Below are 17,572 nucleotides of genomic sequence, written 5' to 3'. Positions count from 1 at the left end.
TCATGTGAATACCTCATGGATTTGGTTTTCTTAAAGGTGTTTTCTTTGGTTGGTTTGGGTCAGCGTTGTTTGCCCCATATAGGGCCACCTAAAGGCAGAACAAAGAAGACAAAAAACACCAACATTCTTATTTGAGAAGTCACATTTTAAAAATATTTTAACAGTTAATCAATTTAGAAATTAGTTGCTGATTAATTTCTGTTGATCAATTAATCGATCGTTTCAACTCAATTTCACTGTCTCCACATAAGATAAAACTTTATTATCCATTTCTGGAAACTTGTCTTTGGCTTCAAGAGGTTCACTAAAAGCATCAAAACATAGGACCAAAACATTTGAACACAGAAACCAAAAAGAGCTTCAAGTAGACCAGTTATCAAAATACAGAAAATTCCTCACTTATGAGTTCATCAAAGCAATTGCGCGAGGGATAAAATCATTTTTAAATTTTTTTTTTTGTTGCCCTGGGTACACTAGAATGCCTTCCTGGGGGACAACAAACAGGGGATGTGAAGAATCCCCCACAATTCGCTGCGCTTTCCGCCTGTATATATCTCACTCAGGGGTCTCTGTGCTTTGATTTATGATTTCCCCAGCCACATTCACACTCCTAGTCAATTTGGACATACTCTTAAACAGCAAAAACTGAGCTTTCAAAAACAAGGGGGAAAAGCAGTAAAATGGGGGAAATATTACTTAAAATAAGCAAAATTATTTGCCAACAGAACTGAATATTTCACTTGCTACTTATGTACAAAAAAGCCTGAAACAAGTGAAATTCCCTAACATAAAAGCCGCCTGGTAAGAAGAAATATCATGCCAGAAAAAAAACAAGTATATTTTGCCTTCAATTAAGATAATTAATCTTAGATTTTAGTTTTTGCAGTGATAGCCCCAAGAATACCATACCATGTTGATATGTTGTACGTAAGAACACTTTCCACGAGATTTATGTAGACCAACTCTAGGATATTTTCGCTGACAGAGAAGCTGTTAAACTTCCTCAACAAATACATATGTTGCATAGCCTTTTTGTAGATATAGTCAGAGTTTGCTGTAAAACCCAAGTACTTAAAGTCCTCCACAATGTCATTAATGTTTACTGTGGATGATTACTGCAGATTACCAACTCTTTAGTTTTATTGGCATTTTTGACTAAAGCACTGTTTGAACACCAGCTAATTCATTTACCAATATGATTAAAATATGCTCGCTCTGAACTAATGCCAATCAAAGACACTGCATAATTGTGATAGAAATTATGATTGAGCACACAATGACAATGTTTCTATTCGCCAGTAGCAGGGCTAAAATGGAATGTTTTCCTGAGGGTGACACGAGAGGAAACAACATCAAACCAAAATCAAAATCCTTTAGGAACTCAAATGTGTGTACATTTCATGGCATTCTGATCATTAGATTTTGATATTTATTGTGTTCAAATTTTCATTAAATTAAATTTTAATAACTTAAATCTTATTGGCAGAGTGTCATCACGTCAAATGCTGGTGGTAAAAGACAAGGGGAAACAATGACAATGTGGCCAGTAGGGCTGACCCGAAATAGTCGAAGATTCGATGCTTCGACGGGTAGAGCCTGATTCGACTGTCAATCTCACAGTCGAACCTTCGCAGCAAAAAGAAGGATCATGGCGTTTTGGCAATATCAACGTCTGATTTTACATAGAACTACCAGTTTTCTCCCAATAAGTAAATATACAGCCTATTACAATATATTTTTCAACATATAATGCTGCAAATAAATGTTTTTAAAGTGTGTGAATAAATCCAGAATTCCAGAACCCTAACCCTCAAGGTAGGGGTCATCAGTGCGCATGTGTAGGCGTGGCGTGTATGTGTGAATGTGTGGAAGTGTGTAGTGGCAGGAGAGGAACTTGGTGTAAAGAAGGAGCCTTAACTTCACCGGTGTTGTGCAGAGTTGTCCGCACCTCGCAGGACGTTTGGATCATTCATCACCATTGATGAACCACATAAACATTATTATATCGTTTTTAAACAGTACTTGAAATAGACCCGCAAGGAACCGCGATGTGCATGCAGCTGTCGGCCGCAGGGCATGCATGCAAAACTCCGCACAAGACTGGTGAATGGCAGGCGAGAGAAAGAGACAAGGGTGAACAATAAGACTTCTGATTTGACAATGTGAATCCTTATTCGGGGACAGCCCTAGTGGCCAGCTGTTTCCCAGATAGGCTGCTTTGGAACAAACCATTACATGGGGCTAAGTAGGGTACAGTAAATACATATCTTTCTAGATATATATGTAGAGGGGAGAACAAGTATTTGATACACTGCTGATTTTGCAGGTTTTCCTACTTACAAAGCATGTAGAGGTCTATAATTTTTATCAGTGTGGCAGGATGAGGTTTTTTCCCCTCCCCCTTACCTGTGCACAGGAAGGTGCACCCGCACACCTGGGGCTTATCCCCTTGATTGGGAGAGGTGGAGAGCTGCCTTTTTAAGCCTGTGTGGTAGACTCATTTAGGTTTCTGTCTTCTCCTGTTGGGTGTGGAGACACGTCTGGGCTGGCGTGCTGCACGATTGTTGCCGTTGCCAGAGGTTGTTAGTTTACTGCGGAGTGGTAAGGAAGTCCTTTTATTCTCGTGCCTTTTAGTGTTTGCATTATTGGGCGGGTGGCACTAATGAGCGTTCTCTCATAGAGCCAACTTTGTTTTGGCCGTGGATATTCCCCGTGTGGATAGATGAATACCTGGACTACTGGCGTTGGGTGCCACGGTAAGCTGCATGCCTCCCTCTTCGTCCTATTTGGTGTTTATCAAGATCTGATTTTTTCTTATTTGTTATAGTTGGGTGCTGTGTGGTTGCGCGGATTGCTTGCCCCCCTGCCGGGGTCTGAGGGTGGCGTGTCCCGAAAAGCGGTAAGTACCTTGTTTGCCTGTTTGCTACAATTTATTGTGGCCCTGTTTTAATGGTGTGTTTTCGCATCACAGCAGGACCGAGCTACAGCCGTGTGCATGCTGCTGTCGAGGCTGCTGGGTGCCACAGTTATCTAAGAGGTTAACACTCCCTGGCGCGTTTCTCCTCCCACTCTTGCTGTTCTGGATATTGGTATAAAATTGTGTATTGATACAGTGTCTGGATATATGACTGCCCTGGATGCACAGAACTGGTTTGGAGTGATACGTTCTAAGTGTTTGAATATCCAGACATTGGTTCTGTAAATATTGGTATTAACTGGATGTACATTGCATGTGGGTTTGTTTGTGTTTGGTTTTTTTGTTTGATTTTGATCCTTTAATTACGCATGCGGGTTTGTTTTTGAATGGTGTTTGTTTTGTTTTTTTCTCTAATACGCACTACATATCTTTTTAATAGGTAAACTGTAGTCCCTGCACTTCTCCCATTGTGTTGGTGCGGAAAAAGGATGGAAGTCTGCGCCTGTGTGTGGATTATCGCTTGTTGAACAGCAAGACTCGGAAGGATGCATTTCCTTTGCCGCGAATAGAGGAAAGCCTTGATGCGCTGTCGGGGCCCGCTGGTTTTCAACTCTTGATCTTGCCAGTGGTTACAGCCAGGTCCCTGTTACAGAGCAAGATAGGCCCAAAACAGCCTTTTGTACCCCTTTTGGCCTTTTTGAGTTTAATCGCATGCCGTTCGGCCTGTGCAATGCGCTGGGCACCTTCCAGCGACTGATGCAGAGGATGTTTGGTGACCAGCAGGATCAGTCTCTCTTGCTTTATCTTGATGACGTCATCGTGTTTTCATCCTCTGTAGATCAACATCTGCAGTGTCTTGAGATGGTGCTTAAGCACCTCCAGACTGAAGGCTTGAAGGCTAGGCTGGAGAAATGTTCCTTTTTCCAGCAAGAAGTAAAGTACTTAGGCCATGTCATCTCAGCCCAGGGGGTGTCTACTGACCCCAAGAAGTGTGAGGCTGTGTCTAAGTGGAAGCGGCCACAGAATGTGTCAGAGCTGCGCTCCTTTTTGGGGTTTGCCAGCTATTATCGTCGATTTGTTGAGGGGTTTGCCCAGCTGGCGGGCCCACTGCATTGTTTGGTGGCTGAGATGTCAGGTAAAAAGTCCAAGAAGGGCCTTAATAAGGCTCTGGAGGCTGTGTGGACCCCACAATGTGAGCAGAGTTTGGAGGGACTGAGACCGGCTTGTTTCCGCTCCTGTGTTTGCTTTTGCGGGCTTCAAGCGTCCCTTCATTTTGGAGGTAGACGCTAGTTACAGTGGCCTGGGAGCTGTCCTCTCCCAGGAGACTGACAGTGGAGTGAGACCAGTGGCTTATGCCAGCAGAGGACTTCGGCCGACAGAATGCAATACGTGACTTACAGCTCCATGAAGTTGGAGTTCTTAGCCCTTAAGTGGGCTATGATGGAGAAGTTTCGAGACTATCTGTTGGGTCACAAGTGCATGGTGTACACCGATAATAATCCATTTTAGTCATCTCCAGTCTGCTAAACTGGGGGCTACGGAACAAAGGTGGGCAGCTCAGGTTGCTGCTTTTGATTTTGAGATCAAGTACAGATCCAGTTGTAGTAACCGGAATGCTGATGCTCTTTCCAGGCAGTATGCGTCAGGTTTAGGGTCTGTTGTACCGTTGTTGCCAAGAGGCCAAGTTTCTCTTGATCCGCAGTATGGCCAACCGTCAGAGCAGCCTGTAGTAGCTACATTGGCCCTGGTCTCTGCATTGCCAGCTTATTCAGTTTCTGACTTTCAGGTGCTACAACAGGATCATCCCCTGTTGAAGGAGATTTTGGTGTTCTGGCGACAGAAATCCCAACCTACCACAGTTGAACGGCGGCATCTTTCTAAACCAGCTTTGATGATACGCCAGTGGGGGCGCCTGGTGGAGCGGGATGGGGTTTTGTTCCGCCGGGTCCTCCGCCCAGACGGTGGGGAGGAAGTTCTCCAATTTTTGCTGCCTGCAGCTCTCAAGCAGGAGACTCAGCGTCTGCTTCATCAGCAACATGGCCATCAAGGTATCAAAAGGACCACAGCGTTGGTCCAGCAGCGTTGTTATTGGCCTGGGATGTCTGCAGACATCCGGAATTGGGTGCAAGAGTGAACAGTGTCAGGTCGCTGTGCCTACACGTGATCAGAGGGCCTGTGCAGTAGCCCAGGTTCTTGTGGCTGAGTGGTTCTATAAGTTTGGCATGCCAAGCCATCTGCATTATGATCAAGGGAGGAGCTTTGAAAGCACTTTGATCCAACAACTTTGCTTGATGTATAGTGTAACTAAATCTCGCACTACCCCTTACCATCCGGCTGGAAATGGACAATGTGAGCGTTTCAATCGTACGCTGCATAATCTCCTTTGAACACTGCCCCTGCCACAGAAGCGGGATTGGCCTTCCTGTCTACCTTATGTCCTTTTCTGCTATAACACCACACCCCATCAGGGTACGGGGAGTCCCCATATTATTTGATGTCTGGTCAGGAACCAAGGCTCCCGATTGATTTCCTCTTGGGGCGTGTGGAAGAACCAAGGCCAGGGGATGTGCAAGGTTGGGTGGCAGAGCATCAGGAGAGGTTAAGGGTGGCCTTCGATTGTGCTCGTGAGCGGCTGCTAGCAACTGCAAGTCGTCGGAAGGAGTGGCATGACCAACAGGTACGAGATGTACCACTGAGTGTGGGACAGTTGGTGTATGTGAGGGATCATGGTGCTAGGGGCTGCCATAAACTGCAAGACCTATGGAGCTCGGAGATCCATCAAGTGGTGACCACTTTATCAGGAGGAGCAGTTTATGCTGTGGCACCTGTGAATGCACTGCATAAAGTAAGGAATGTACATCGCGACATGTTGAAGGCTGTGGTACAGCCAGTTGAGTCTGATCCCCCTCCAACTGAAATACCATTAACCTTGGGTATGGCTCAATTCGATGAGTCATCAAACAGTGACCTGTGGCTATGGATGTCCGACGCTACATCAGGTGCCCCAGCTCCTGGTCCTTTGGAATCTCCTGCAGCAACTAGGCCAGATCGGGGCCCACAGTTTCCATCTTTTCAGCTGCAGTCGCAGTCGTTATAGCCCACTCGTTTCTGCCACAATAGGTACACTTCAACTGTGAGACGGAATCAAACAAATCCAGAAAATCATATTGTATGATTTTTAAATAATTTGCAATTTCAGCAGTGTATCAAATACTTGTTCTCCCCATTGTATACACAAGCGCATGCACACATATATATTTGTCCTGCTTTCAAAACACCATTCTGGCTGTATTGTATGTCAACTCAGTACAGGCTCTCAAAGCAGGAGGAACTGGAGCTCAAAGCAATCCAGACGTCTCCAGTGTATCACGGTATGTTCACATCTGTTGCACTCATTAAAACGCCACTTCACTTCCTCTCTGTGATCCAGGTCAGTCACTGGAATACATGTGGGTCAGAAAACAAATTCCCTTTGTCTAACCACGTACTCTTGAGCTGATTCCTTTTCTGTACCCCACAGGGTGGGTGTATGTATGTATCTACTTTTATGCAATATAAATACTCAGTACCTCTGTACATTATCTTTTTCACAACTAGACACCCTTGACCAATATGTTTGTTTATTGAACAGAAAGTAATTTTTGTTATAACATTAACAGATTTGTTTTTCTTTGATATCAAAATAGTTTATAACTAAGTAACATTATGATGGACTGGTGATCAGAGTGTGTTCCCTGCCTTCCATTACATAATGGGAATTACACCAGCCTATGCTGCCCATTGCTAATAATAAGCAGGTCAAGTACTGTACATTGTATGCAAGTATGTAACTAAATGCAATACTAATTCAGCTTCCCTACCAGGCTAAAGTTCACCATTTATTTGGCTATAAACTGAAGAGTTTTAAAGCTTTGTCTTTCTGCCATGAGCAGACTTAGCAATGTTAAACAAACCAGTTCTTGAATCAGTGCTGTTTAAGTGGGTCTACAAAATGAATTGTCTAATTTTTATTTCAGGCCATCGCTGTAGCTGCTTATCCAGAGTGACTTGCAATGAACGAAGCAGCAGGGGTGACACAAATGTTATAGGATGGTCTGTGTGACTACTTTGCAAACTTTCATTATCATTGTAGGTTATGATGTGCAAAGGTCATGACCTACTGGCTAACAAATAAAATCAACAAATTGAACCATCTACCAACTTATTTCCTGTCAGCTCTCTGCCGATAGGTTTCACTGTGCAGAGTAGCTACATCCAGTATTTGGTTGTGTTATTGCCATTACAGCAGACCTTCCCCTCACCCCATAGTTCATATAGACCCTCACTTCCTCTCACCAGGTAAAAGGAAATGGCTTTTCCACATGTGTTCTACATGAACTCACATATTAAGTGAGTCAAGTCTTGCTTTCTGAAAATAATAAGCTAGTTGGCTCCACAATTAAACCTTTTTTCCCCACTGGCTGTAGTCCACAAGGCTGCAAACACTACAGTATGTCCACTGGAGGTGAACAACATCATGCCTATTCATATTTACATAATGGATGATAAAAACATTCTGAAAATCAGACTCAAATCAAAATACGTTACGCTTTTTAGATGGTTGGTTAAACCGAATTACAAAACTGCATATTTTCTTACCATTAGTGTTATCAAGCAGATAGTTCTAGTTTAATTTGCACAGATTGAGTTATTTACTTCTGAGACTTCTGCCATTATTCTAATACAATAGAAATTATATATATTTCATTTATGGAGTGCACAGCGTTTGTTTTAAAACATTCACAAGCAATGTGTCTTTCCAGAAACAGTGTCCCTGTTTCAGAACATGCCATCAATCGTTTTGTATTTTTGTTTTCTAGTTCCAAAGAAAACGGTTGACAGTGAGATCAAAAATTAACAGTATTAAACCGTAACAATGCCCCACTTATCCAGAGTAAGTGGGGCACTGTTACTGTTTAATTTTTCACCTCTGTTGTATTTAGATAAGGATGGAAATCTCAAAACCTGTACAAATAAAACCAAAGCTACCTGCAAGGCTTGATACCACTAGAGGTAAATGAAAATGCTATGTTTTGTTTGATTTAGAAATTTGGATGAACTGACCCTATAAAACAATGTCCAAGTTCCATCGCAATGTACAAGATGCCACAACTCTGTATATACATTAACAATTTCCCTGGAATGTTGATTCTGTAGATTTGTTATCCATTTGTTGTTTATCTATTTATTAATACCAAACTGGCTTTACATGATGAATTTCTGTTCAAGTTTTTGTTTGTCTTTGTTTTATGTACAGTATGTGACTACACTGAGTGAGCATTACTGAAAACTGAAGTCACCTTGTATGTTTAACCCCATAACATATTGACAACCTTTAAGTACCATTAAAGGTTGTTAAAATCATTTTATTCCACTGTATGACAGGATCCTATATTTAGTATTCATGCTCTTCATTGAAGCTATATGATGAGAAATATTCAAACCCAAGACCCCGTGTCTGTATGACTGCAAAATTTCATTCCTTCCGTCTGACATAGTTGGCATCTTTGAAAACTTTGGGATTTCAACTAGAACAACTAGAGCTGGAGAGAGGTGGAGGGCATATTGAAACAGAGGCCAACATTACGGATGTATGAGTATTGAGTTGTTACATAACACTTCTTTATTCAGACACCACACACTGCCACATATCTATGCACAATGAACATACACATATTTACGGAAGCCCTAAGCGGCCATCGATTCATATCTTTATTTTACTCCGTTTTCCCATGATAACGGGATACTTATCTCATGATCTCGAGACGACTCTTGCCTTCTCGTGATAACAGGATCATTTTCTCGTGATCTTGAGATAATAGTAGTTTAACAAAGAGGTTGGCAAGAACGTTTCTTAATGGTAATTTCAAGGTGGTTTTTGTGTCACTAATTAGCTCAGTGATTAAGGTACATGACTTGAAGTTTTAAGATTATGAGTTTGATCCTCCTAACCCTAACCCAACTTTAAAAAAAAAAAATCTTTTTCATATTCCTCTTCAACAAAGTTGTTATGAAGATGACTGAGTCACATGCTCACAATTAATCACGTGTTAGAGTGTGCGCATCCCGGCGATTGGTCCACATTCATCACCTATGGACTTTTCATTTCCAGGCAGAGGAAATTTATCCGCTTCTCATTCAGGGGAATCCATTTAACTACACATTTCCTGACGGCTATTTCACAACCTTTGAAATAGCCGAATAGAAATGTGTGATTGGATTCCCCAGAATCTCATAACAACTTTGTTGAAGAGAATGATTAAAAAACACACAAAAGATGAATTAAAAAAAAAAACTTTGCAGAGAGCAGGGGGTCAAACCTGCAATTCTTGAGCTGCAAATCCTGCACTCTACCAACTGAGCAAAATCCTGACTTAACAAATTGACACGAAAAATTAGCTAAAGAAATGCAGGACCCCTGTATTCAGCTATGGTTCATTATCTCGAGATCACGAGACGATTATCACGGGAAAACGGAGTAAAATAAAAATATGAATTGATGGCTGCTTAGGGCTTCCGTACATATTGTGTGTTCAATATGTACGGAAGCCCTAAGCAGCCCTAACCGCACTAAAATTCACATACACATGAACACATGAACATACAGTTGCAACAAACATCCAGTCCACAACACATCCTGCCGCAAGTCTAAATCAACATTGCATTAATTATTATTATTATCATCATATAGGCCTACACACAGACAGGCGAGGTGTGCATGCGCACACTCCTTAAACTCGTTTAAAGCCTGTTTAAAGTAGGCCTACACGTCCTATCTGAAACAATACAGGCGTTTATTCATAAAAATATTATAGGCTATCAGATTCCAAAAGTTACCTGTCGTGGAAAATTGTATTGAGCAAATAACTGAGTTACAACCAACCGTTGTCTTTTAAATGTACAAACAATTTTCTGCCATAACATTACCCAGACTGCTTTGGCTAAAATGTTATGTATTATGTGTAATTTACCGCAATGTCTGTGTATCCGTGGCCACTTTCAAATCTCACCACTCAGCCAGCCCCCACACCAGGACACTCCCCCCGGCACTAACCTTGTCGTTTCCCTGCATTCAACAGCGGGGGAGACGTGGAGAGGTCTCGTTATTTGTAGAGGACCTTCTCCTCCGTCTGTCTGTTCCTTTACTCTCCCCAGTTAAGTAAAAACAAGACCAAACATGGGGCTTACGGGTCTCTGTTCAACGGTGCTCTTGGCCTTCTTGCTCGCTCTTGTCGGCGTTTGCTCCGCGCGCTCGGACGCTCCCCGCGGTGTCGCGTTCGGGTTCGTTTTTGACCCCAAAGCGAAGTGCGAACCGCCGTGCGAACACGCAGGAATCTGCATCCGCAACAGCACATGTTTCTGCTCCAAGGGTTATGAAGGCGAGACCTGCCAGTATGGTGATGTTACAGACCTTTTGTCTACATTTATATTTAAGTGCAGTTAAAGTGCAAAGCTGGTTTAAGTTTTCCAGTAAGGACAATTTAGGTCTGTAGTGCAGTTTTGACCTACGTCTTGCTTGTCACTGAAATTACATTGTCTGTCTATCTGTGTTTTTAATGTATATTCTTTCTCCTGTTTCTCCTTAAAGAGATTTGTGGACAAAAACGAATTACAAATGCTTTCTCCTTAAGCAGGTTTAATGTAACTTACATGAGTTCAATGTAGAAGGTATTTTACAAAGATTTATCAGCTTTAGCCTAAACAGTCCTATGTTGATGGGGAAGAAAGCATCTTGATTTTAAGACATCTCCAAAATACTACGAAAGAGCATACTCCTCATCATAATAATAAAGAAAAAGATGATCAGAACTTCTAACCTGAGTATTCACAGCAGTGTCCTTGTGTGAATGCAGCAAACTGTTATCCCAAATGTAAGAATGGAGGAGAGTGTCTTCGCCCTGGAAAATGCAGATGTCCTTCAGGATATAGAGGAAGATACTGTCACAAAGGTAGGCTGGTTTGTTTGACTTTGACTTTTAAAAGAAATATCTGGCTTGACCAACAGTTATTGTGCACTTGTTGACATTTTTTTGTGATTTGGAAGCCTGGAAGACTCTGAAAGTTGTTTACTTTTTAAGAAGGCTTGCAAATTCACATAGTGTTAGTAAGTCTGGAAATCAGTCTTCATACATTTATTTTGAATCCATCCTGTAGTAACTGCATCTGTGCTGTATTTTCCTTCTTCTACGTTATACAGTAGAGCTATTTACATACATTCCAATACACAGCTGCCCCTCTTTTACCAGATATTAGCCAGATTCCTTCTAACCTCCAGTTGAAAAGTAGAGCAGCTAGATACATACAGTAAATATTTCTCCAGTAGTTCCATCTTTATGTGCTGTTTTTGTAAATGAGCCTAAAGGTTAGGTTATCAGTATTAGCTATGTAGCTATCATTGACAAAACCAAGGTCATGTCCTCAGTATTCGTTCTGTGAATTTGTCAATTTTGTACACTTAATTGAAACATACTGGGGTTTTATAAGATAGTTATGAGGTTATTTACAAGGTATGAGGTTATTTACAAGTAAATATATTTGTTTGTGTCTATCTTTTGTAAAACATTAAGTTTAAATAAAAATAAAATGAAGGTATTTTGTGTTTATCTCCAGAGTTATGTCAGTGTGGAGAATTCTTTTAAACAGCATTTAGGCTAGTGTTTCCCAATCTGGGGTTTGGAAGATAAATCTGATGAGTTGAAAGAAAAGTAACAGGACAGGAACCAGACTTTCTTTTGTACTGGATAATTTTATATTAAGCTTCTAACCACTTGTAGGAGTATGCAACCAGAGACAAGGGGTTCTAAGTATATATAGAATCATTTTTAGGGGTCACAAACCCAAAAGATTGGGAAGCACTGATTTAGAAAGTTTTGTAGGGCGATAACATTTACAGAAAATATAACTAAACAGTTAAATTAATAACTGTTTTTTTGGTGTCAGGGGGATTGCCCTAGGGGAATTAGGAATCACGACCAAGTAATATATTTCTAAAATCTTGAGGACAGGCAGAGCTTATCTAAGCAACATCTGTGTATGTTCTTTGGCAGTGACGTGTAATGGGGGATGTTGGAACGGAGGGGAATGCATCGCTGTCAACGGAGTGGCCAAATGCATCTGCCCCTCAAGCTGGACCGGCTCAAAATGCCAAGAGGGTCTGTTTATAGCCGTATCTAATTGCCTTATTAACACCACAGGCCTCTCAGCTGGAGCTGTTCATCAGCAGTACCCTCCTAAAACCTTTCTAAGCCTTTCCTGGTTCCAAGTAGTTTTCATGATGGGATGCAACATTTGGTCTTCCGCCGCAGCCTTTCAGCTAACTTAGTTGTTATGAATGATATTAAAGTTTACGGCTATGAATCATGATTGAGACATTCTTGGCAGTAAATTACAGTTCAAGTTGGGCATAGCAAACATGTCTCACAATCTTATTGGTTAAGATAAACCTTTGGTAAATTGGAGAAGCAAAAGAGCTACACGTTACCCTTTTTTTTCTTAAAGACATGGTATTATGCTTTTTTTGTGCATGTAATAGGTTTGCAAAGTGAAAAACACCAAAGTCCAGCCCAAAGGGAGTTTTCCATCTCCCACAGAAAACACTGCACGAGATCTGCCATGCTAGTGTTGTTCAGCTCTCTGGTGTTAGCTAGCTTGTTGACCTCCAATATATAAAATTGTCATATGTAAATCATCTGCCAGCATATTCACCTTTAAAGCTTGCCTGCTTTGGAAAACAAAAAGTCTTGGCTCCATTTTCACCTACTAAGATTAAAGATTAAATAGTTCAACACTTTGGGAAATATGCTTATTCATGTTCTTGCCCAGATTTAGATGAGAAGATTGTTACGACTGAATGAAAGGGGTACTGAACTTCTCACCTAACTAAGAAAGCAAATAAGGGCATTTCCTAATGTCGCCTCTACTGAAGCTCAGCCTCCAGTAAATGTGAGTCACCTGTAGCGGAAGCTTCAATCTGACATGCTGATAATGTCTTTGTATGGTTTGTTCCTCATGCAGCGATCTGTCCCCAAGGCTGTAGGAACGGGGGAATCTGTGTGGCTCCAGGAATCTGCAGCTGTTCGGAGGGATGGCTGGGGGGCGCCTGTCACACTGGTGAGCTCAAACTAGTCCCAAAGACAAAACACTTTCATATGCATCAACGCTCATTTTATTCTCACTTCTTCCTCTCTGACTCGTCCAAACTATATTCACTGTTTGCTGTGCTGTCCACATCTTACTAAGAATAACCCTACAGGTATCAGTCTGCCACGTGTCTGCTAAGGCAACGTTTTCAACTGAGTGTTTTTCCAGATGTGACAAAACCCAGGCATGGAAAGACTTTTCACCTCTTTGGCCAGTTGCTGGACTTGTGGTGTTTGGAATTACAAGCTCTTCAGTCATTTACGTCTTTCTCAGGTTTAACAAATGATTAAAAGCATTTTTTTATTTGTTGTCCCTTATGTCTGTTCTTTGTGTCTCTGCTATAGCTGTGTGCACCAAGCCCTGTCTGAATGGAGGGAAGTGTATTTCTCCAAACAAATGCCGCTGTCGCCCCCCTTTCTCTGGCCCTCACTGCGAAGAGAGGAAAAAGTCCCACTAATGTGACCCTGCTGGGGTTAAAGGTGGACCAATAAGGAACTTCATTGCTGATGAGGACATTACGTTTTTTAGCTGAAGCATTGTCCTTTTATAGCGTTTTTTACTATGACTTGTACTGTAATTCTTTTTTTAAGAAACATCCAACCTGTTAAAATGTTCTCATTTGACTGTATAAACATGCTACGTACTGTACTGTAATTTGTGTCATTAAATGAAGACAAAAGAGTGAATTGCATGCATTGTCAAAGCTCATTTAACAAAACAAAGCATAGAAATAGTACAATTTCTTTATTTTGTCACATGTAACTTGTGCCACTTGTGTAATCTGATTTTTGACAGATTTCTTTTTTTTCTAGAAAACAAACCCTATCCGCTATATGTAACACCAAAAGGTGGTCTTTACTTTAATATATATATGTAGTTTTGGTTTAAATGAATATCAGTCCATAAGTTAAACGGGTGCAATTAAACAATATATTAATGAAGTAATAAAGAAAAATAAACAAAGGCATTTTGTTAAATTGCAGTATATTCATATCAATATCTTCAGTCTAAAACAAGTAACGGATGTGTACCACCTAAATTAGGCATTATAAATAGAGCAGACTTTGATTTATTTCCCTCATATCAGAAATAGTACGCATCAGTTTGGTAAAAGTTAAACCAGGCTATAATTAGGCTAAAATGGTAATAAACTACAACATATGAATTATCTTTGAAACTGATTCATTTGTCATTTACTTATTTTACATAGTACTGTGCAGTAACACTCGCATATCTGTATAAAGTCTCTGCACTGCGGATCCACTGAACAGATATGTGTCACTTTGAGCCTTGAGGTAGTGATATATAAGGACGAAAAGACAAGTGCAATACATCAAGTCCCTCTGTTGGCCTTCAAATGTGCACAGACCCACACATTCAAACACATGGCCAAACACACACACACAGCAATTTTGGTGCTCTCTTTTATGTTTTGTGCATTTTGTAGTTTCTTTCATCCCACGTCTTGTTTCTTTTCATCATCCTTGTGATGCCTGTAAGGGTGCAAACATAAAATTCATTAGTTAGATTTCACGTAATACATTTTTAATGTATCAATGGAGGTGGATGCCTTTTAATTCTAGCAAACATTACCATGTGTGCATTTTTGTAGCACCGAGAGCTCAAGATCAAGTTAGTGCCTCTCATGTATTAGTGTTACATCTTAGTCACAGAGCTAATCTTATTTAAGATAAATACTCAGTGGTCGTTTAACATTACTTGCAGACTCTAGTAACCATCTGAAATATTTGGTCCTGTGACTCTGTTAAATGGCCTTCTGGGGTTTTCAAAACTCGCTGGGTATTTATCTTTCAGAGAAACGGATGCTTAGCACTGTGACTCGAATGTAACGCTAATACATGAGAATAATACAAACTGGAAAAAGGAGATCCCCAGAGGGAATACAACCTTCAGTCATTAGTGTTGGTTAGTACTTTTCCCACTGAACCACAGAGACATACTGCAAATGAAGTGTGACTCCAATGCTGACCTTTATCTGGCAGGTGAGGCCCTTGTAGCCTTTCCGACAGTGGCAGTAATCTGGAAGGACACACCTCCCTCCATTCAAGCACCGCTGTTCACAGACCGCTGAGGAGGGAATCAATTTTACAGGATTTTTCTTAACACAGTAGCACTTGTGATTACATAATTTAAAATAAATAAATTATCTGATAAAATATATTGTCTGTTTATCCTGACAACAAACCACAAAATGGTAAAAATAAAGTTCATGTAGAACAGGAGGCAAGTTAACTACTGTACTGTATCTGTATGTCCTGAGCAGAGTCTCTATATTACTACATTGTTTTATCAGGAATAAACTCACGTGTTTGACACTGGAGACCTTCCCAGCCGGTTGGACAGTGGCAGGTGTTCGGCCCCAAACACTCGCCGCCATTTTTGCACTTTTGCAGACAGACAGCTACAGTGAGAACAGAGAGGGAGGCGTGAACACAGTCAACAGCAGATAAGCAAATGTTTTTTTGGCAATAAAAACCACCCACACTGCATCCGTGACCTGGACACAGCACCAAAGGTGTGGATGAAAACCGTGCAGTGCGCTTGCGTACACAAAACAGTGCTCAAACCACACATCCACTGAAATTAACATTTTGCTACGTCTTGTCGGAGCTGAACGCAAACCTAATTTTGCCCCTATTATTTGTCATGTATTTCCTCTTGAAACAGGATGTAAGGGTGGGATGCAAGGCCATTTGAAAGTACTTTTCCTGGTTTTGCATAAACTAAAAGTAATCATCTTGATTTTGATATGAAAATACAAATAAATCTTTAGCCATGTATTGATACTTAGATAAATATGTGTATGTTATGGCAACAGTGTCAAACAGGGTGAAAATGTCATTTTCCTTTGATGCTTGTTTTGAGTCACTACTTACTGTGGTTTAAGAGGATTTCCTACAGCAGTCATACTCAATGTTAAACTGTGAAATTAAATTATTTGACATTTAATGGGATGCTTTACTTGGTTGCAGCCCTATTTTGGGATTGTAAAGTGTGTTAACCCTAACCTTCCTATGCCAATACCACTGTAATGATCTTTACTGCCTGTGATGTATATTGTGCGTATGAAAAACATATAATGAGGTCACTCACGTATGTTACACCTCTTCCCTCTCCATCCTGACGCACAGGAGCATGTGTTGGGTCCCACACACTTGCCTTTGTTCATGCACATTGGATCACATACACCTGGAACACATTTGTTTACACATTACCTTATTTTACCAGTGGCATTATTTTACCTGAGACTACATTCAAAAATGCCGTCAGCGGTTTTACTTACTCTTTTGACACCTTTTTCCTGTGTAGCCTTCAGGGCAGGAGCATACATTGTTCCTCATACACTGACCTCCATTCTTACAAGGGGGACTGCATACAGCTGAAAAACACAACAATATTGAACAGTGAAAATATCAGGAGGAATAATATAAATATAAATCCAACTTGTTAACACTTATCCAATTCTTTAAATAAATCTCTTGTGCATAATTATTTCATACTTCTCAAGGTCAGATAGGCTGAAATGTAACATTTTTGTCCAAACAAAAAGGTGGAAAAGCATTACATCTCTCATGGTAAAGCTGGTGTATTAAATAACAAGAAACCCCTTAGCGAGGTGTGACTACCTGACCCCGAACTCTGACTCAGTTTGTGTAGGATCAGTGAATAATCGCCATATCATTAGTGAAAATAAACCCTCAACACTGCATTTTTATACCAAAACTACAACAAGAATTCAGTTTCCCCCAGAATTAAATTCTCGCCACTGAAACGGCTGTTAGACCATTATGGGACACTCTCCATAAAACTCTCGAAATTCTTAAAACCCAGACTAATTAAAGTCTTCTAGCTTTTACAGCTTGGTGACCCACATTTTACAATTGTCATGGGGTACATGATATTCTTAAATTAATTGACAAAAAAAAGACAGATTGATCCAAGATTTACATTCTGTTTTTATGCAGCTGCAGTCAGAAATGGAATCAGCATTAACATTTTCTGTACAGTCTCTCTCTGAGGTAGAACAGCAGCGCAGTTAAATGTGTCACTGTGATACGTATTCATCATAGTCTTACCGATTTGACACTGAGAGCCATAGAAGCCGATGGGACAGGCACAGATGTTGGGCTTAATACATGTTCCACCATTTAGACAGACAGGGTTACAGAGAGCTGTGGAAAACACAAGGAGACACATTTTGATTCCGCAGATTCAATATTTGTCTTTCAAGCTTTCTTCTGAATCTTCAGTATATCGGTTAATCGGAAGGTGGGCGGTTCAGGTCGAAGTGTCCTTAGGCAAGATACTGAACCCCGAATTGCCCCTGGCGGCTGTCTGCCAGTGTATGAATGTGTGTGAATGGTGAATGCAGATGTAGTGTAAAAGCGCTTTGAGTGGTCGAAAAGACTAGAAAGGTGCTATACAAATACGGAGCATTTACATTACACTTGGTTA

General features: G+C 40.8%; 3 protein-coding genes and 1 long non-coding RNA gene across 6 annotated transcripts in view; 2 read left to right on the top strand and 2 right to left on the bottom strand.

Moving 5' to 3' along the window:
- Positions 1–10,126, bottom strand: part of LOC123968777 (thrombospondin type-1 domain-containing protein 7A) — a 218,003-nt gene extending 207,877 nt beyond the window's left edge. Inside the window, exons 1-2 of the mRNA XM_046045711.1 lie at positions 10,011–10,126; positions 13–88 (exon numbers count right to left, since the gene is read on the bottom strand). The gene's annotated coding sequence lies outside the window, so the exon portion shown is untranslated. The remainder of the gene's footprint in view (positions 1–12; positions 89–10,010) is intronic.
- LOC123968778 lies at positions 2,536–8,173 on the top strand. The gene is made up of 4 exons (XR_006824544.1): positions 2,536–2,601; positions 2,681–2,756; positions 2,828–2,899; positions 2,972–8,173. It is a non-coding gene; the product is annotated as an uncharacterized LOC123968778 (long non-coding RNA).
- Positions 9,589–13,782, top strand: vwde (von Willebrand factor D and EGF domains). 2 transcript variants are annotated; one of them, XM_046045706.1, is made up of 5 exons: positions 9,595–10,353; positions 10,810–10,905; positions 12,004–12,108; positions 12,971–13,066; positions 13,441–13,782. In XM_046045706.1, the coding sequence occupies exons 1-5, from the start codon at positions 10,134–10,136 to the stop codon at positions 13,551–13,553; spliced, it is 630 nt and encodes a 209-aa protein (XP_045901662.1). In that variant the 5' UTR covers positions 9,595–10,133; the 3' UTR covers positions 13,554–13,782. The 2 variants fall into 2 exon arrangements, with proteins under 2 accessions (XP_045901663.1, XP_045901662.1); XM_046045707.1 differs by lacking the exon at positions 12,004–12,108 and having other exon boundaries at positions 9,589–10,353.
- Positions 13,783–13,825: 43 nt separating this feature from the next.
- Positions 13,826–17,572, bottom strand: part of vwdel (von Willebrand factor D and EGF domains-like) — a 47,890-nt gene continuing 44,143 nt past the window's right edge. For both annotated transcript variants that reach the window (XM_046045704.1, XM_046045703.1), the window contains 6 exons: positions 17,194–17,289; positions 16,401–16,496; positions 16,211–16,306; positions 15,423–15,518; positions 15,087–15,184; positions 13,826–14,589 (listed from right to left, as the gene is read on the bottom strand). In XM_046045704.1, the coding sequence (XP_045901660.1) occupies positions 14,575–14,589; positions 15,087–15,184; positions 15,423–15,518; positions 16,211–16,306; positions 16,401–16,496; positions 17,194–17,289 (497 nt within the window). In that variant the 3' untranslated portion in view covers positions 13,826–14,574. The remainder of the gene's footprint in view (positions 14,590–15,086; positions 15,185–15,422; positions 15,519–16,210; positions 16,307–16,400; positions 16,497–17,193; positions 17,290–17,572) is intronic.

The sequence above is a fragment of the Micropterus dolomieu genome, linkage group LG03, assembly GCF_021292245.1.
Source record: "Micropterus dolomieu isolate WLL.071019.BEF.003 ecotype Adirondacks linkage group LG03, ASM2129224v1, whole genome shotgun sequence".
In the NCBI taxonomy this organism is placed as follows: Eukaryota; Metazoa; Chordata; class Actinopteri; order Centrarchiformes; family Centrarchidae; genus Micropterus; species Micropterus dolomieu.
The sequence above is the reverse complement of the archived record's forward strand: the minus strand, read 5'-3'. Positions and strand labels throughout refer to the sequence as shown.